At 40.2% G+C, this 19181-nt stretch overlaps 3 protein-coding genes across 6 annotated transcripts; 2 read left to right on the top strand and 1 right to left on the bottom strand.

Moving 5' to 3' along the window:
• Window positions 1-102: 102 nt before the first annotated feature.
• Window positions 103-12346, top strand: DDX55 (DEAD-box helicase 55). 2 transcript variants are annotated; one of them, XR_008579479.1, is made up of 16 exons: window positions 103-393; window positions 741-791; window positions 881-967; window positions 1564-1655; window positions 1766-1828; window positions 2547-2696; window positions 3157-3346; window positions 3889-3971; window positions 4357-4488; window positions 5545-5637; window positions 6292-6406; window positions 7089-7257; window positions 7630-7922; window positions 8368-8530; window positions 9468-9577; window positions 12252-12346. XR_008579479.1 is itself a non-coding variant. In XM_054843968.1 (15 exons), exons 1-15 carry the CDS (start codon window positions 223-225, stop codon window positions 9503-9505), a joined length of 1890 nt encoding a protein of 629 aa, XP_054699943.1. In that variant the 5' UTR covers window positions 103-222; the 3' UTR covers window positions 9506-9692. The 2 variants fall into 2 exon arrangements, 1 of the variants encoding a protein (XP_054699943.1); XM_054843968.1 differs by lacking the exon at window positions 12252-12346 and having other exon boundaries at window positions 9468-9692.
• EIF2B1 (eukaryotic translation initiation factor 2B subunit alpha) lies at window positions 8821-13397 on the bottom strand. 2 transcript variants are annotated; one of them, XM_054843969.1, is made up of 9 exons: window positions 13285-13397; window positions 13105-13206; window positions 12839-12975; window positions 12638-12754; window positions 12042-12154; window positions 11087-11155; window positions 9998-10073; window positions 9691-9816; window positions 8821-9267 (listed from the first exon to the last, which is right to left on the bottom strand). In XM_054843969.1, exons 1-9 carry the CDS (start codon window positions 13343-13345, stop codon window positions 9112-9114), a joined length of 957 nt encoding a protein of 318 aa, XP_054699944.1. In that variant the 5' UTR covers window positions 13346-13397; the 3' UTR covers window positions 8821-9111. The 2 variants fall into 2 exon arrangements, with proteins under 2 accessions (XP_054699944.1, XP_054699945.1); XM_054843970.1 differs by having other exon boundaries at window positions 13294-13305.
• On the top strand, window positions 13375-19027 carry GTF2H3 (general transcription factor IIH subunit 3). 2 transcript variants are annotated; one of them, XM_054843972.1, is made up of 13 exons: window positions 13375-13445; window positions 13840-13919; window positions 14284-14390; window positions 15012-15175; window positions 15433-15495; window positions 15730-15759; window positions 16540-16568; window positions 16654-16728; window positions 16975-17028; window positions 17262-17330; window positions 17418-17553; window positions 17636-17672; window positions 17754-19027. In XM_054843972.1, exons 1-13 carry the CDS (start codon window positions 13436-13438, stop codon window positions 17821-17823), a joined length of 924 nt encoding a protein of 307 aa, XP_054699947.1. In that variant the 5' UTR covers window positions 13375-13435; the 3' UTR covers window positions 17824-19027. The 2 variants fall into 2 exon arrangements, with proteins under 2 accessions (XP_054699947.1, XP_054699946.1); XM_054843971.1 differs by having other exon boundaries at window positions 14281-14390.
• Window positions 19028-19181: the final 154 nt, after the last annotated feature.

The raw sequence follows: 19181 nt of genomic DNA, 5'->3' as shown, positions 1-19181 counted from the left end.
TGCTGCTCGACTCCGGGCAGTTGGGGGTCACAGTGCTTCCATATGACCCACAGAAGTACTTACTATAATAGGCCACTTGTTAGAGCACAAAAATCTTATTTTTCTATCCGAAGCAGGGGGTGGTTACTGCCGAATTTTTTCATAGAGCAGGTAAAACCCCGCCGGGTCCGGCTGGACGCGGAACCAAGGTGCTGCGGCGCGTGTTTCCGCACGGTCCTGCCGATGCTGGAGCCTGGGCGGGGGGGGAAGGCCGGGCGGCGGACAGGGCCGAGCCGCCCGTCAAAGATGGAGGCGGTGACTGAGGGGAGCTGGGAGTCGCTGCCCGTGGCGCTGAGCACTGGCGTGCTGCAGGCGCTGCGGGAGCTCGGCTTCGCCCGCATGACCCCGGTGCAGGTGAGGAGGCGCTCCCCGCCGGCCCCAGGCCCGCAGGTGTCCCGGGGAAGGGGGAGCCAGGCAGCAGCGGGGAGGCAGGGCCTGAGGAAGGAGAGTGCGGGCGGTGTCAGCAGTGCCGGGGCCAGCCCGTGTCGGTGGGCTCGGTCACAGCCCTCACGCTGCGGGTCAGAGCAGGCGCTGGGTTCTGTAGGAGCGAGGGAAGTCGCAGCCCTTGGCTTTCCTGTGACTGGCTCTGCTTGGGTAGCGTTCACAGAGAGCTTTGACGTGCCTTGGGGGGATTTAGCCTCTGTGAGATTTATTTCCACCAGAGCAAATTCATGTGATGTTTCTCTTTTTTCTTTTTTCAGTCTGCAACTATTCCGCTCTTCATGAATAACAAAGATGTTGCTGCAGAAGCGGTGAGTGCTGCTTCTTGGTTGAGTTTGTTGTGTTTTCTTGGTTTGTCTCTGGAGCTGAGAGAGGGCTGACTGTCTTTCCGTTCTCACAGGTAACAGGCAGTGGCAAAACCTTAGCGTTTGTAATTCCCATACTGGAAATTCTTCTCAGACGGGAAGAAAAATTAAAGAAAATGCAGGTACGATTAAGTTATTCAGTCCTGAATATCTTTTTATGGTGTGCCAATAAGATTTGAGGATTTCAGGAAAAGTACCAATAAGGAAAATTGCATGTGCACAAAGTGACTGTGTGCTCAGCTCTCTGGTATAACAGTAACAATAAACTGTTTAAAACTTGAAAATAAATACCAAGGTGCTTTCTTTGCACTTAGATACGGCTTCTTATTTGACATGGTAAAGCAGGTTTCTGAGCTGTTAGAAAAATGTCTTAAAATATCAAATACAGTGATGTACTGCATGCAAGACTCCTTGAATGCTTTTCAGCATCCATTGAATACATTTTAGCATACAGAGAGCTTGCACCGTTATTTGCTATTAGATATTGTTATTAGATACTGCTCTTTGAGCAGAGGTATTTTGCACATTGGTATAATACCTCTTTCATAGATATTTTCTGTTATTTTGTATACTTTATTGTATTTCTTTGGAAATGTTTTGTGTAAAACTAGGATCATAAACATAACTCATACTTGCTTAGCTTGTAAGGGAGAATTTTGCCTAAATCTTTCTTCTAGTCTGTTATTTTTCATAAATTCCTTTTGTTTTTCATGTGCAGGTTGGAGCTATAATTATCACACCAACAAGAGAATTAGCTATTCAAATTGATGAGGTGCTATCACATTTCACAAACCACTTCCCCAGGTTTAGGTAAGTGAACTTCATGCTTCTCATGACCATAGTTCCTTTTTCTTTGGACTTCTGTCATTCATAAACTAGCAAAACTTAATCACCTAAATCTTTCTGGTTTATTGTTTTAGTCAGATTCTTTTAATTGGTGGTAGGAATCCCATGGAAGATGTTGAAAAGTTTAAAGAACATGGGTAAGTTGATTGTCGTTAATTTTTATCAGTGCCTTGCAGCTGTGGTTTACTGCCCATCCTTGGAGTTTTCAAATTAGGGCTTTGGTCTTGCTAGTACTAAAATGTGATGGTACTGCATGAGTATGTTAGGGTGTACACTGAGGAAATTGTGGATTCTTTTCCTTGAGTGAGATACACCATAATGCGTATTCAATAGGAAAGAATCATACGTGAAATCAGTACCATTTACGTGTTGCTTGGGTGAAGAACAGCGTGCAGCATGGTGAGCTGAAATATGTTACTGAATATTTTGGTTCTTTCTTTCTTGTAAATGTTGTACTAGCAGTAGGCTCTCGTGAGATTGAGACCATGCTGATGAATAATTTTCTGGAACTGTTTAGTGCAGATACTAATGAGGAAGTTTTGAAGCAATTGTATTTGCCACTGGCTTTTGTGTGGAGGTACCGAATGTTTCTTCTAGCTGATAGTTGCTGATTATATTCTAAATTTTTATTACCACAAATGGTATGCTTTCACCTGAGTGGTTTTCTTCCATCAACGTAGTGTCCGAAAGGCACTGAAATATGAATACAGTTAGAAGTGACAAACTGAAGTTGTTTTATTGAAGAATGCAGTCAACTTGAGTGCAGGTCTGTGCTGTGGTAATTCTGTTAGCAGCTCCCCCAAAGTCCTTACCTTGTGCAGTTACAGAATTGCTGTGTGTCTTGTTCACAAACAGTGGGAACATCATTGTAGCTACACCGGGCCGCTTGGAGGATCTGTTCAGAAGAAAAGCAGATGGGCTGGATCTAGCAAGCTGTGTGAAGTCTCTTGATGTGTTGGTATTAGATGAAGCAGACAGACTTCTAGATATGGGCTTTGAAGCAAGGTATTTAAATAATAAATTCTCATTATACTTCTGAAGTTTTAAATGAGTTCATATGTGAATGAGTTTGGCCTACAGTGACCATTAAAATTAGATTTGTTCTGTTTTGTTGTTTTACCTCTCTTTGCTCTGTTGACTGTATAAAGCGATTGCTAAAAGAGAATCAGGAAAGAGTGGATCCTTGATGAATACAGAGTTTAAAATTTCTTTTTTTCTGATGTATATTAGCATATGCTATAGTAATGCTTGATTAAGTATCATTTACGCATCAGAATGGCTTAAAACACTTTAACAAATAAGCTTTGATGTCCCTTGTCTCTTTCTTTCAAAGTTAATTAGCTCAATAGAAGATTGGCACTTGATAATAACTACTATTTTGTTTATAAACTCTTACTTCCAGTGATTAAACTTCTTTCTGAGGGAAATCGTGGAACAGTTACATTTTACATGTGCTTGCTTGCAGTTTAAACACCATTCTGGACTTTTTGCCCAAGCAGAGACGGACAGGTCTGTTCTCAGCAACTCAGACTCAAGAGGTGGAGAACCTGGTGAGAGCAGGTCTCCGGAATCCTGTCCGCATCTCAGTAAAAGAGAAGGGAGTGGCAGCAAGCAACACACAGAAAACTCCAACGCGCCTGGAAAACTATTATATGGTGCGAACCTCTGTGCTTCGCGATAGTTTCTTGATCCCTCTCCTTTTTCCCTGGCTCCATCAATAAATTTTTAAATCCTGGCCAGTTAGGATCGCATTAATAGAGGAACCAGAAGTCTTGAAGACATAAAGCTCTTGCAGGTTCACTGCAGATCAGTAACCAAGCTGAGGAAAAAGATCTGAATTAGCTCTGTGAGTTTTGTTTGGCTGGCCAGGAATAGTTGTAACCCAAAACTAGCTGCAGTGCTGTGGCTCTTTGACCTGCTTCTAGAGAATGGGTATGGGAGGGAAACCTGAGAAACTAATGTGGGAGAGGTATTGTGGCTGGGGGTGGGAAAACTGGGAGTTTAACTATTTATTTTTGCTCAAAACAAGATGCATAAAAGAGTAATATTCCACGTGATGAACTGTGGTACAAACGATCAGTATTAACAAATTATGCCTGTAGGCATTTATTGGTGCACAATGAGTGGAGGAAACTGGCAGATCACTTTGTATCGAGTCCCTTTTCTTACGTTTTTTTTTTTCTTTTGCCTTGTGTAGATATGCAAAGCAGATGAAAAATTTAATCAGTTGGTGCATTTTCTTCGACAGCACAAACAGGAGAAACATCTAGTCTTTTTCAGGTAATTCTGCTCGGGTTTAATTGTGAAAATAGTGTGGTGGTTTATTAAATTCCAAAACTGTGCCCTTTGTTGACAAGGACACAGCTTTTTTAGAAGTGATATAATTTTAATATCTGTCTTGTAGAATATGGCACATAAAACCAGATTAATCATTGCTTCATGTCAGGATTGCATTGAACTTTATTAAGGAAAACATACATTTTAAATGCATTTTTAAAGTGAGGCATTATAGATGATTATATGTTAAAAATTGTGTACATGTTAGGTAAAAATAGGCAGTAGTGTATATTTTTTAAAGGTCTCAGACCGCTCTAGCTTGTCTGTCTAAACCAGATTAAAAATGCAGCATAATCTTTTGCTTTTATGTCTGTCTTCATCCCAACAGCACGTGTGCCTGTGTGGAATACTATGGGAAGGCTTTGGAATCCTTAATTAAACAAGTGAAAATAATGAGCATTCATGGGAAAATGAAACACAAACGTAACAAGATTTTTACTGAATTTCGGAAGCTCCCAGGGTAAGAACGTATAAATAAGCTAAGCTAGCCAAAAGTAAAAATGGTATGGGATATGTAATTTTGTCTGACAATGTTATTCTGCTGCTTAAGTGTGGAAGAGTGGCATTGTGCTGAGGAGAAGGATGCTGCTAGCTGGTTCTGAATGTATTTATAACAACACAAACTATGCTTAGCTGCTCAAAGTATGATCACAAAGAAAGTGAAAATGTGACTGGAGCATGCCCAGTGTAATTTTGCTAATCCGTGTGGCAGCATGGAAGGTGCAGGGACATGGATTTAGGCTATCCTGCAGCCCGGGTCCTTCTGCAGTTTGCAGTGCTTGCTGGCCAAACATGCACTGTGGACCCCATTGTTATTCCTTCTCTCTGGGCTACTGTTTTAAGTGGGCACACTGTGCTGTCACTTGCTACAACCACATGTTAACCTTGCTGTATAAACATAATATCAGGAGGGAACTGGTAGTGAAAAGAACCTTTTCCTGATTGGTAACCAGAGTGGAAACCCATTTTATTTGTATATGAACAAGAATATGGCAACACGATGCTGTAATTTACCCGCAGAAAAGTGTTGTCAGCTTTGCAGGATGTTGTTAAGAGACTCTCACCCCGTTAGCAGTCATTTTTTATTGCATAGGACCTGAGATTTAGCAGTGTGTATTATAGGAAAAATAATTACCAACAGACTGGAGGAGCAACTGTTTAAAATAGCATGCTAAATCTGTCAGTCTCTTAGATCTTTTAATAAAACATTTATAGTATTACCTTCAGCTCTGGTGGATGCAATGGTGATATAAAATTAGAACTTGTAATAGAGAATTGATTTTTTTCTTAGTGATGTTGGCTGTAATATAAATTGCATTCCTTTCCGTAATGTTATGTAGAATTTCAGTTGGTGAAAGCTGCAACTACCTTATAATATTTTGTGTCTTTTCAAAACACATATGTTTTAAAACATTTTGTTCTTCATTCTCCAGTGTAGATGCAGAATACACAGTTGGGGGGATACTGGCTCTTCTCAAATGACAGTTTAATGAAAATAACTTTTTCTTCTTCCTAGTGGCATTTTAGTTTGCACTGATGTGATGGCCCGTGGCATAGACATTCCAGAAGTACACTGGGTTTTACAGTATGACCCACCTAGCAGTGCAAGGTACAAGTTCCATCTTAAGAATGTTTACTCTACTTGTGGTCATGTTACTATACTGTTAAGATATAAATTGAGAACACACAACTGCGGAAAACACCTTTAATTGCTGCCTGCAAGTTAGTCTGAGTGAACACATGAAATAACACAGGAACAAGGAAGGTTGGAACACCGCAATTTTTGTTGTAACTGCTGTGAATTGAAATGATTTTGCATTGTAAGTCAAATGGGTGGTCGCTGCATATATTTGTGTGAAGAGGCACTCTAGTGCAAGGTATGAGAGTATCAAATAATGAGAGGTGAAACTCTAGGGTGAATGAGAAGAGATGAGAGCGAGGACAGAGCTCTGCAAGGAACAGTACATTGAAAGTCCACGAGAGGTGCTTTTCCACATATTTTAACTTCCAGTGTTATAATTCTCCCTACAACTTGCTTAAACTCCATCCCCAAAACAGATGCCCATTGTTCTAGCATACAGTCCTACCAATTGAGTGGGACTGCTACATCTTGCGTTTTACTGATTCCTGCTAGTTTATTTCAAAAGTATATAGCACTTTATATTTTCCGTTCCATCAGATTTCCCCTTTTGCTGTCTGTGCAATACTTTAAAATCAGACTGAGTCTCTCTCATTAAGTTAGTACTGTGTTGTGTTGTTTCAGTGCCTTTGTGCACCGCTGTGGTCGAACAGCGCGGATCGGCAATGTTGGCAGCGCACTTGTATTTTTGCTTCCCATGGAAGAATCTTACGTTAACTTTCTCTCCATCAACCAAAAGGTTAGTGGACTTATTCTACCCCAAAGCAGGAAAGGGGAAGGGGACAGGCTTACTGATAGGAATTTTGAAATCAGAATTTGTAGAACTTAAGGTCAGACGCATAGATAATGTTTTAACAGAGGTGTATAATTAAAAAAAAAAGACGAGCTGCTTATTAATCACCAGAAGCAACTATCTGTTAGAACATGATTGCTCCCAGTGTTACCTACTGAGTTCGTAATAGGAATGTGTGATGCATTGAGTAAGGAAAGGTTTTTCATTTCTAAGGGTGTGGACACTGAGCATTTCCAGAAGGGCAGTGCTGCCTTACACTCCTACCCCCACCTTGCTGCCACCAGTTTATGTGCTGCACCCTCCGTGCTGCTTATTTTTAACTCTGAGAATTTCCCGTGCCCAGTCCTGTGTTTGTGGGATTAATTGTATGAATTCTCTAGAGGCCTGCTAATGAGAATGTAGCTCAATAAGGCGTGAGATGAAGATCTTGCCTCTCTCGAGCCGCAGCTTGCGAACTCTTCTGCTGGGCTAGGGCATCTGTGTGTGGGGCTGAATGGTGAACTAGTGTGCTGAAATGGCCAAGTAGAAGGGGGAAGGGGGCTCAAACTGTGTTTGAAGTTTCACAGTGCATTTTAAATCATTCAGCTGAACTTTTCCTTTGGTTTTGTATTTCTTTTCTGGTTTTCAGTGTCCCATGCAGGAAATGAAACCACAGACAAATGTGTTAGATCTCCTTCCAAAACTGCAGTCTATGGCCCTAGCTGACAGGGCAGTATTTGAGAAAGGGATGAAAGCATTTGTGTCTTATGTCCAGGCTTACGCCAAACATGAATGTAATCTGATCTTCCGAATAAAAGGTAATTCCCAACAGGATTTGGTATCTTTTACTGTTCTTTTCAGAAGACAGTACTTAGTTTGGCAAAAAACGTAGTGTTGTTATCCACAGGCTTCAACTACTGATTCCTGATCTCAGTTACTTTCTGCAGCATCCAATTCTGACAAAACTATTTTTTCAAGCAACATGTTTCTCATCATTTTCAAGAGAAAATGTTTAATTAGCAAGTTTGACCAAAATTGACGTAAGCATAAATAAAAGTGACTTAGTATTGCTACTAGTATTGAGTACAGAATGCAAATGATACAGTAAGATTTTTTTTTTTCTGTGACTGCTAAGGGAAATTATCTTTTCATCCAGCAGGAAACTGACTTTATAAATTTTATTTTAACAGATCTGGATTTTGCTAGTCTTGCCAAAGGTTTTGCATTGTTGAAAATGCCAAAGATGCCTGAACTAAGAGGAAAATGTTTTCCAGACTTTACTCCGGTCACTGTTAATACGGACTCCATTTCATTTAAGGATAAAAATAGAGAAAAACAGAGACAAAAGCAATTAGAACAACAAAGAAAAGACAGACAAGAAAATGACGGGAAAAAGAAATTCATAAAGAACAAGGCCTGGTCAAAGCAGAAAGCCAAGAAGGAGAAGAAAAAGAAAATAACAGCTAAAAGGAAGCGTGAAGAGGTAAACTGTGCCCTGATTACTGTAGTGTAGGTACATACTTTCAAAGGGCAGAGCACCATGGGATTTTAGTTTGACAGAATTGATGGCTGTAAATTAACTTTTTAGGACCTTGACAGGCAAACTTAAGAAAATTATAGAGAAGCTTTTTAAAGCCAAACACCAAAACAGCTTCTCAGCACTCTGATGCTGGTCAGTAATGCTGCCAGCATAGGTAGCAGAGATTTCTATTTCTCAGAGGTGCAGCAGTAGGGTGTGATGGTGGACAGCACTTGATTTTTTTTTTTTTTTCTCTTTGCTTTTTTCAATTCTCAGCAAGTGTAACAGAGTTAGATAGTTTCCTAGGAAGAAACTGAGTATTATTTCCTGCTTGGAAACTTATGGCAAAATCTGAGTTGTAAATTTCTTAGTTTTTGGTTTTTTTTTTTTTTTTTTCAACTGTCAACAGGGCTCTGATATTGAAGATGAGGATATGGAAGAGTTGCTGAATGACACAAGGCTCTTGAAAAGATTAAAAAAAGGAAAAATTAGTGAAGAAGAGTTTGAGAAGAGACTAACAGGCGACCAGAGTAGACTCAAAGCAGAAACTGTTGCTGACTTAGAGTCTGAAGGTTAACAGTTATTCTAACCACACTTTTACATTAAAATACTATTTCAATAAAACTGTATTTTTATAACAAAATAACGATGCAGAGAACAGAAATGATCTAATTTCTTCACAGAGACCTAGCGTCCATAAAGACATACAACCAAGCCTGCAGTTAAGAACAAAGCTAAAAGCACTGCTCCTGTATGGTGTGGCACAAGCTGCAGGTTTCCATTAGCGGCCTCATGCATTTTTTTCATTTTGGTTTTATTCAGGTACATACCACAGGTCAGTAAGTAACAGCATACCTCAGAATGAGTTTGAATAGACTGTAAGGTGTTTTATTTTACAATATCAAAATACTTCACTCATCTTTAAAATAATTTATTTTAGGTTTTTAGAAGCTGTAGTAACTTTTGGATTTTTTTTTTAACAGTGGTCCATCCGCATGTAACGTTTTGCTTTAAAAACTCAAGAAGGCCGATAATTACATTAATCCTTATAATGCCGTCTCCTTACTGCGTCCATGTAACTTCTACTATCTTCCAAGTTCTTACAACTGTGATAGTCATTGAAGAAGATACATCCTGTACACTGAGTCCTCTGTTACAGATAGAGTTTAATAAGTTCATCACTGACAGCTGACGGAGTTAACACACCGAGGTCTGTAAAAAGTAACGTAATTAGTGATGGTGATGTGTAGTCAATCCAGGGGTGCTCCTCTGTTAGATTCTGACTCGTTTTCAGAGTGTCTGCTTTGTACTAAAAGGAAACAGAGACCATTAGTTATTGCACAACTGCAAGTTAAAACCTCAAGCAGATGTTTGTGGTAAAACTGAAGGAAGTCAGTTGTTGTAAAGTGAGGCACAGGCTGGTGCCACCTTGGCCTCAGCTGTTTTATCTTCTGTATAAAGTTCATTCTGTACTTCTGAAGTGTATCAATTTAATTTTCTTGCCTTCAGCTGCTCCTGTGCCCCAAAGGAGCTGCTTTAGGAACTGAATGTTGGTATTACGACAAATTACAGCTGTTTGACATCTGACTGTAACATGGAGCAACTCCATACTATGTAAAGTAAGCTATAGTAGAGAGATCCAGATAAATGAAGACATGCTTAGACGAAAATTATTCATAGACATGTAAGCATGCATCTTAGCTGGCTAAGAAGTAATTTGAATTTCTCTTACCTTAAACTTATCTGGGACGTCCTGCTGATTTAGAGGGAAAAGCCTTACAAACTTGAAGCTTTCTGCTACCACATAAAATGGTTTATTCTGAGCTTTGGCACACACAGCAATTTGATTAGTGCCAATCTGTGGAGACAGATGGAAAACAACACGCAGACTCAGTGCTAGCACAACATAATACTGCCCAGTTTCCAACAATAAATAGACGTTTACTGGATAATGTCCAAGTAGAAAAGATTTTTCAGAAAGCCTTGAATTTAAAAGTCTAGAGTTTACAGAATGATGTAATAAACTCACTACCTATTACCTTGTTAATAATGCCTCCGCTTTCAACTACACCTTCAGCACCAACTAACACCAGGTCCACTTTCTCCATAATGTAGCTGTTCAAAGGGGGAAAAAATCCAAGTCTTACTGGGTAATATGACAAAGGACTCGCTGAACAGAACAGAAATTAGTAATTCAAACAGTCTTTCACTTTTCTGAACTAGCTTCATCTACCTGTATAAGTCCACGTGCTGTTACACATCCTTGGAGTGAGCTTTAATCTTGCCTGGCAGGAATATTAAGTAACCATATCTTCTCCAGGCATATCTGACCTCAGGAATTGTGTAAATGCTGGAAGAAGTTGAAATCTGACCAGGAATGATACTTGGTTACAGGAACATGGGTGCCAGTGACAAGATACTAACTACACAGCAAAGTGTAACTGCACTGTGATAACTTTGGCCAAATACATATGATGCTCCTCATCCAATCCCCCTGTCTTTGCATCCCTCCAATGTGTTTTGTTAATTGAAAATACAGATCTAAAAAGAAAGCCATTGACTAAGTGATTTGGATAGGCTTAATGTGTTAAACAGAACTTGTAGACTTGTCCACTCAAGGCACTATCTTCTCTAGAGAGAGGTGCCTTGGTAAGCAGATGGGTTGGTACATGTTCTCTTGGAGACAGTCTCTCAGGCATTTTGCCCTTCTGCAAGAATTAAGGTTCAGATATAGTGTAGTTCATTCTTTTCTCATGTTTTTGACTTATACTAAGCAGTGGTAATTTAGCAAATAGCTTAAGAAACCCCGAAATGATAACACAGATTAGGAAATTAGGAAAAAAGCAGCCTTTTTGCATAGCATCTCAGTTCTTTTTTACAGATATCCCCAAGTTCTACACTTAGGTCTAACTCCTTTTTTCATTCTAACATGCAAACATCAAATACTTGTTTTGTAGCAGACACGTTCCCCTAATTGTGCAGCTAAAAGTGTAACTTGTTTAGCTTGTTTGATGACTCTGACTAAATAACAACCTCTGCAGTTTGAACAAGCTTCTAGGAAACTTACACATAATGCTACCAAAATAAAATTGTGAAGAACAATATTAAGCTGTAATTATCAGACTTACCCAACTGCAGCATCCAGAATCACAGTCACGGGAATGTTCAGCTTCCTCAGGGCTTTTGCCATTTTTTGCCTATTAAAAAAATCACATTTGAAGCTTAAAAGACTTTTCTTTAAAGACAATGCTAGAAAAATACTGTGTGAAAGACTGAAACCCATGACTGCCTGTGTTCCCTTGCCTGTAGTTTTGGTTTATGATGTACCCTCTAACAGAAAATAAGTTCTTACGTAGAAATGGAAGCAAACAGATTACAACAAACCCACCAAAAGTAAAATCAGTTTGTTTTAGCAATCAGGAATTACAGCTACAGAAAGATGAGTCAGTGAACTATTATTAAGATGACATTACCTACACTGTCTCAGCTTTCCCATCAACAGCGTGTATGAAACAAGTAATAAAAGCATGGTGCGCATTGCTAGAAGTTATTTCAGTGAAGCTGGAAAATCCTTGATTCTAGTGAAAGACTTGGTAGCAACACGTATTATCCAGTATGCAGGATTTACTACTTCACTTCTACAACACTGTCTGCTCTGAAGAGGGAAGGCTTGCTCTTTTCCCATCAGTAATGTACTTTATTTGGCATCTTCAAACTAGATTGTTAACTAAATGTTTTACTTTGCTATGCTTAAGATAGTACTGATTATTTTAGCCTGCTTTTGAAGCAGGCAGCTAGAAATCAGTTATCTCCCAAGGGAAACACAGGTTGCCTGGCACTGACTGAAACTTTGTAAACCTTTGAGGAAAACCTAGGTAACGCTAATCAGAATTTACTATAGGAAATTACTTGCTAATATTGGAGTTTTTTTACTTGTCCAGAATAATAGGATATTATTAGTGACAGTTACCATTTAAAATGCTGCAAACAAGCCTAGCAGCTTTTCTTAAGGTATAACAGGTTTGATGCTAGCTGTAACTTACCCTGTTAACCAAGATAAAACACAAATTAATGAGTACTTGCCCTGCTTGATCTGGCTGTGATTCAGTAACATAAACGCTGAATCGCTTCTTTGACTCAACAGCTGCTTCTAGCACTCTGAGGACCACTCTTGAGTACGCATGCGTCAATATTCGCTGTCAAAAAAAAAAAAAAAAATCAGACATTACTTTTTGCTGAGCTTTGGGAAACCTTTACTTTTGTTAATGATGTCATCGCTTTTACTTCACACAGGTGTCCATCAACGTCAAATAATAATGCTACAAATCATAGGATAGCAAATCACTCTGAGAGTTGGACTTTATGTGGCCTGCCCTGATGTGGCCAAGGGATGATGATCTAGTACCTTAAATGCAAACTTGACGCTGTGACTCCTCAGCACCTCTTAGAAGCAGACCACAAGTTAAAGCTGGATTGCATGGAAATTGAAGTAGGGGGAGGAGATGAGTCTTAACAAAATAAAGCAAAGGGTGATGTTACAGCTATGTGCTTGCAGAAGCCGCCATCAGACAGCGCAGTTGTGAATGTCAGTAAACTTTGCTCCCCTCCCCCTTCTGTTTTTCTATTACTGCAAGCAGCAGAGCACCAGAACAAGAGTGACCCTGCCTCAGACTACTTACGGCACCATCTCTGATGAAAGGATGACAGAGCTTGGCAATTTTGTTCCTTGAGAGAGATACTTTCCTGAGGAAGATCTCCCCACGCTCAATCATGATTTCTTTGCACTTGGAGTAGTCCTGGAAAACAAAGCGATGTCTGCAGTGAGGCTGGAGGGTCTCCCAGCCAGGCAACACGGCCGAGCAGGGGGCAGCCGCTCTTACTGAATACTCCAGGGAGGTGAGGCTGATGAAGCGCAGGAAGAGCTCCCCGCCGGAGGAGACGGCCACCGAGGAGTCCACTCGAGACAGAGTGTCGATGGCGTCCAGCAGACTGCTCCTCAGGCCCTGGATGGTCTCCCCTGCGGGGAGGCAGAGGTACGCGGTTAGGGCAGGGCTAGGCCTCACCGACACGGGCCTCTCCGTGGGGAGACCCGGGGCAGAGGGGGGGACCCCGTCCCGCCTGGAGCTGAGAGGGGACCCGGGCCCACCTCGGTCCTGCTTGAGGAAGCCCAGCAGCGCGCGGATGGCGGCCACGGCCGAGGCGACGTCGGGGTCGTCCCTCAGCTGCGCCCTGAAGGTCTCGATCAAGTCTGCAAGGCAACGGGGCGCGTCAGACCCGGCCCGGTGCTGCCCCCCGCCGCCAGCCCCCCGCTCCCCTCTCCCCTTACCGTCCATACTCATGGCCACGGCCGCCGCCACACCGCCCGCCTCGCCTGGGCGTGGTGTCATTCGCGTGACGTGGCCCGTTTGGATGACGTAGCGCCGTGCCGTAGCGTCATCTCCAGGCGCTGGGAGCAGCTGGTACCTCTGACTGGCGCTATGAGTGCGGGTGAGGCGGTGGGGTCTTGGGGAGTGCTGTGGGGAAGGAGTGGGGAGCAGCCTGGCCTCAGCGTGCCTCGGCCCTCGGGCAGGTCGGGCTGCGGTTCCTCTGGCGGCCGGTTTCCTTCGGGAGAAGGCAGAACGGCGGCCGAGAGCGGGGCTCTGGGGCACGGCTTCATCGCCCCTGTGCCTCCGAAGTGAGGCTCCGCCAGGCCCGTGGGCAGCCCGCGCTGCTCCATGGCGCCCGGCTGGCAGGTTCCCCGTGTTCCCGCCGCGGGCTCGGCCCGGCTCCTTTGAACTCCCGACAGTGCCGGGCGAGCCTCTCTGCTCGGGGGTCTGCAGTCGCTGCTGCTTGGCGTTTGCGTGGGGTTTGGAGTGACGTTGCCGTGTCGTCGCTTTTTCAGATGATGAGCTAAGCCTGCTGGTCATCGTCATTGACACCAACCCTATCTGGTGGGGAAAGAAGGCGCTAGGAGAAGCTGAGGTACGTCTTCTCGGTGTTGGTACTACTGATGGTGATTTCTGAGGGAAATAACTTTTTTTTTTTTTTTTAAGTGTTAATAAGTAGCCAATAAATGGGATTAGTCTTTGACTTTTGAACTATGCTAATGTTGTCTGCAAAAATGGATGTAATGGATATTAGAATACTCTATTAAAAATAGCTACCCAGTGTTGTATACTTATCAAAGCCTTTTTTCTAAATGCTTCCTGTTAAGAAAGGGAACTCTTTCTGTGTCTTCAAATTCAAGACCTTTTAACTGCAGTTATTTGAGAGACTTCTTTTAAATCACATAACTGTAAATATTATTGTGCCCTATCTACTTTTTCCCCCTTTTTTTTTTCAGCAGTTCACCCTATCAAAATGCATTGATGCAGCGATGGTACTGGGAAATTCACACTTATTTATGAATCGCACCAACAGGCTTGCTGTAATAGCAAGTCACACGCAAGAAAGGTATAGTTGCTTCTTAACAGTGTAAATGTTTAAAGTGCACTTTCCTGTATCTGTCTCCTAATTTTCTTGTTGGATTGAAGTATATAAATGAAACTAGGTTTAAAACATGTAACATATCATTGTCTTAAAAGCAGAAATTAACTAAAACTGTGTAGGAAAGAAATAATCTGACTTAATGCCTTACATAAAACAACAAAAAGGTTTATAAGACAGAAGGGAAGTTTAAATAGAATTTTACTTAAAAAAATGTATGGAGAGAGGGGGAGAGAGGATGGTAGAGATGTGGTGAGCAGGACAACACAAGTGGCGGAAGTTTTCTGTTTAGTGGATATTTTAACCCCAGATATTCATGAGTCTCAGGATCTACCCCTAAGTGGAAGCATGGTATCTATTTGTCAGTTCTCTTAAGAGATGTCTTGAAAGGAGGGAGGTGAATGTGGGTTTTACTCCATTTTGAATTTGAAGATTGCCTGCCTTATGTAGTCTCTTTAATGTCTAAAGTATTAAAATTATTTAGAAGTATACTTCAGAGTATTGCTGTCTACAGCTAGTTAGTTTATTGCATTTTTTCTTATAAGGTTAAAGGCAAAATGTTAATACTCTGTTTTTCCTCTGTTTCAGCCGTTTCTTGTACCCTGGGAAGTGTTGGGCTGTTGCAGATCTCTTTGGAGATGGCAGTAGTTCCATGGAATCTAATTGCTCTGGCAGCAAGGATGGAAAATATGAGTTGTTAACAGCAATAAACGATGCAATTGCAGAAGAGATTAAAGACCTCATGACAAAAAGTGAGGAAAAGAAAATTCTAGGCTTAATATGCAGAATTGCAAAACACTAGGACTCTCAAGGAGCTGTAGGAATTTCCTTTATTTTGATCATGTGCATTTTAAAATGTTTAAAGTAGATGAGTTTATTATGCTTGACACTTTAGACCTCTGCATTAACACTATTTGCCAAAGATAAAACTTGTAGTATTTTATATGGTGAAGTTCAACAACTGTTTTTATACATAAAAGTAACTTTTGCAACTCTTCTTGTATTGCAGCTGATATGAGGGGGCAGCAAACAGAAACTCTGTTAGCAGGATCACTTGCTAAAGCACTTTGTTGTATCCTTTTGATCACAGAATCTTCAAAGCCTTTATTTTAAGATTGTTTCTTACAATACTAATTAGGTTTTACTATTCCTGTTCTGTAATAATACTAAAACCAGAAACATTTACCTGATAACTATGGGTCATGCTTATTAAAATGCATGTTGGCTAAAGTGGTGAATACGTGGTATGGATACCGGAGTTATTTCCAGGAATAGAATGTAGATTCCTTAATGTTAGCTAATATAGATATCAACAAGATGAGCAAAGAGGTAAAAGGTAATGCCTCTTCTCCTCTTTTGAATACTTACTTAAATATTTGAATATATGTGAGTACAAAGATGCTTATGTTTTGACAGACCGCCTTTCCAGAATTGACAATAATAGGTACAGGTTTATTTGAAATTGTCCAGTTTAAACTAGGTCTGGGTGAGGATTAGAAGTAAAGGTCTTGATCATTAATCCACATTCTTATTCTGTTTTTCTGTTGCATGCATGTGAAACAAGTAAAACTGAAACTGGAATCTCTTTAGAACAACTGGAGGTTGAGAGGAACTTTTTGAAAGTCTCGTGCTGCACAAATCCCCTTCCAAAGGGACTACCTGCAGAGCTGGGATGAGAGTTGAAATTATTCTCAGTTTTGGTCTTCCTCTTGTGATTTTTATAATCGGGAAAAGTGCTATTTGTGTAAATGGTTTTGCAATGGGCTATACATTTCAGATTACCTCAGTGAGAAATACTATATAACTTGAGATATGTGTTTCAGCCAGTGAATTGGTAATGAACAGCTTTGAACATTTCTTTCCTGATCAACATCTAACTGGTTTTGGACAATAAATGAAATGGGTCTGCTTTCATAACAAGTCTGAATTAGTCCACAGATGCTTGTAACTGGGACTGTAAAACAGTTTCATATTCATTTTTTAACTGAGCCGTTAGATCTAACATCTTGGATGTTAGATATCTAACCAAGATCTTAGATGCTACAGAATTAAAAGGGCAAACTACAGGTGATAAAAACAATGTGCTCATGCATTTCTTTTTCTTTTTAACACTTAGCCAATCAGGAAATGAAATCAAGGATTTTGGTAAGAATTTCTGCTGTCGGTTTTCTTTTAGTCTTGAAATCCGGTGATATTATGTAGGCTAACAAGTTTGAACTGTTTTATTTAGGTCATAAAAGCAGCAGAAGACAGTGCATTGCAATATATGAATTTCATGAATGTGATCTTTGCAGCACAGAAACAGGTGATGCTGGCATTTTTTTCATATATATTTTTATTAATGTGCAAAGGTATCAAAATTCTTCATTTTTCTTAAGATTATGTTCTGATCAAGGGAAAGAGCTTCCCTCTGGCTGTAGTGGTCCTGCAGCAGTAAAAGCATGTGCATTTATATCTGGAGTGCATTTATAGCAGAAACAGGTTGTGACAGTAACACTGATGAGGCTACATTGGTCCTAGCTGCATTTTTCATGTTTTTCATCTCTTGCAGAGTATTTTGATTGATGCCTGTGTCCTGGACTCTGATTCGGGTCTTCTACAACAGGTACAGACTTCCTATTCTTATTTGCTCTTTACATTTATTTGTAGATACTTGATGCTAGATAGTTTGACATATTCTAAAGCTTTCCTCTTTCCTTTGTTTCAAGAGTGGGTGTGGAAATATGTTCAGTGCATCTGACATTTCCAACATGCAGGCCTTGTGCAGTATGTGGATATTTTAAATATCCTGTTAATCTCATAGAACGTAACAATCTGATGATGCTCTCTGCTTTCCAGGCTTGTGACATTACGGGTGGCATATATTTGAAAGTGCCCCACATGCCATCCCTTCTGCAGTATCTGTTGGTAAGTCTTGTAAAAATCTCACTGACTTCATTGACAAGGTAATACAGCAGTTCCAATTTGCAAAATATTTTTTCTGTATTCCTGCAGTGGGTGTTTCTCCCTGATCAAGAGCAAAGATCACAGCTTGTCCTTCCACCTCCTATTCACGTTGACTACAGAGCTGCATGCTTCTGTCATCGAAATCTTATTGAAATTGGTTACGTGTGCTCTGTGTGCTTGTCAAGTAAGTTTATAAATATTTAAGAGTCTGATTTCTTACATTCAAATGAATTGTTTTACTGAAAGCCAATTCTTTTATTTTCCAGTATTCTGCAACTTCAGTCCTATTTGTAGTACATGCGAGTAAGTGTTTCTTCTTGTTTTGGGGGTGGGTGTGGAAATATGTTCAGTGTGTCTGACAGTTCCTTTTGCATTTTGTTTCAGGACTGCTTTCAAAATTTCATTGCCACCTGTCATGAAAGCTAAGAAGAAGAAATTAAAGTTAGCTGTGTAACAACATTATGTAAATACATCATTACCTCCTCCAATAATTCCATGAAATGGAATATATGTGAGAAATTGATGGCACTTTTTATTGGATATGAACGAGAGCAGTATGCAGTGGTACTACTTGTTTCTTAAGGGATAAATATTTAAATTGTATGTTTTCTACACAGTCCTTTAAGTAACAAATCACTGTATTACCATGTAACTTGTGCTAGTTTAAATACTAATTCTTAATTCCAGAGGTTACGGCCTGTTAAGAGACAGACCTTGTGAAGTAGAAGGTATTCTGGCCACTGCAAAGTTTCACACCTCCAAGTTATTTTCAAAGACAAACAAGCTCTGATTCTTTTTCTGTGTTGGTGTAAAGGTAAGAATGACCATTTCTGGTGTGTAGGGTCAGAACCTTAGCATTATGTTATTCAGGGACTTCAGCTTCTTGCTAGCTTTTGCTAGCAATTTTTGGACTGAAACAGTATCAATTGCAAAATAAATGATGCAACATTTTCAACATGGCTTAGAACCCACTTTTTTAAAATTTTCTTTTCCTTTTTTCTTTTGATGCCACTTATGTGTATTTGTATTCCTTTGACTGTTCCGTCTTTGGTATTTCTTTTTCAATTGGATATCTCTTCATCCATCAATAAAAAGGCCTCCCTTTGTTTAAAATAACTGTAGTAAATGCAAACTAGCTGGTTAGTCTTGAAGGTTATATTTTGAAACTGGAAAACAAATAGAATTCTATGTAATATGATAGCAGGCACACTTTTTTTAATGTAGTTTTGTCTGGCATTTGACAAGTAAGAAGGAGGACTTTTGGATTGGTGGTGTTTATGTCAGAACATTGAGGGTGTTCTGCGTGCTTCTGAACGTGGTTTTGGTTTAAGCAAACAAAAAATTCCTACTTTTAAAAGGTAACTGTATAATTTGGTGGGTTTACCTGTTGCTAGTAACTGATGTTCTCTTGAGAGAAATACAGAGAGTAATTGTTTCCCACACAAAAAAACCCAGCTTTTTTTTTCCTAAGGTGTATACAGGAATTCATGTCATGTCTTGATATTTGCATGAAGTTTTTGTCACAAATGTAACAGTTGTAATAAGTGCCAGTCTCTTACTGTCTTGTTTGATTGCCAAAAGCAATTTATTGCTTTACAAAAGCTGTATTTATAATTTACTTTGTATACAATGTTTGTAATAAAATCTTTCTCAAATGTGGTTAGATGTTGCTATAATAACAGATATTTTGGAAGGGTGAGCTACACCCCTTTCTTGCAATTTTACTGTGTAAAAGTAGCAGTGCAGTCTGGCACTAGATGGATTGCCTGAGGGAGGACGAGGTCTGTGTGGAGTTAGGTGAGAAGATGAGGG

Source organism: Grus americana, chromosome 16 (assembly GCF_028858705.1).
Source record: "Grus americana isolate bGruAme1 chromosome 16, bGruAme1.mat, whole genome shotgun sequence".
Taxonomy (NCBI): Eukaryota; Metazoa; Chordata; class Aves; order Gruiformes; family Gruidae; genus Grus; species Grus americana.
This window is presented reverse-complemented; position numbering and strand designations above follow the sequence as displayed.

Bases quoted from the DNA above. Each gene is read 5' to 3' on its own strand.
- DDX55 (XM_054843968.1), top strand. From the start codon at position 223: ATGCTGGAGCCTGGGCGGGGGGGGAAGGCCGGGCGGCGGACAGGGCCG. The intron at 4,489-5,544 runs GTAAGAACGTAT...TCTTCTTCCTAG, and splicing joins GAATTTCGGAAGCTCCCAGG to TGGCATTTTAGTTTGCACTG. The intron at 5,638-6,291 runs GTACAAGTTCCA...GTGTTGTTTCAG, and splicing joins GACCCACCTAGCAGTGCAAG to TGCCTTTGTGCACCGCTGTG.
- EIF2B1 (XM_054843969.1), bottom strand. From the start codon at position 13,345: ATGACACCACGCCCAGGCGAGGCGGGCGGTGTGGCGGCGGCCGTGGCC. The intron at 11,156-12,041 runs GCAAGTACTCAT...TTTTTTTAATAG, and splicing joins TCACAGCCAGATCAAGCAGG to GCAAAAAATGGCAAAAGCCC. The intron at 9,817-9,997 runs GTAATAGGTAGT...CTGTCTCCACAG, and splicing joins GCGGAGGCATTATTAACAAG to ATTGGCACTAATCAAATTGC.
- GTF2H3 (XM_054843971.1), top strand. The intron at 14,391-15,011 runs GTATAGTTGCTT...CCTCTGTTTCAG, and splicing joins GCAAGTCACACGCAAGAAAG to CCGTTTCTTGTACCCTGGGA. The intron at 15,176-15,432 runs GTGAGGAAAAGA...CTTGTATTGCAG, and splicing joins TAAAGACCTCATGACAAAAA to CTGATATGAGGGGGCAGCAA.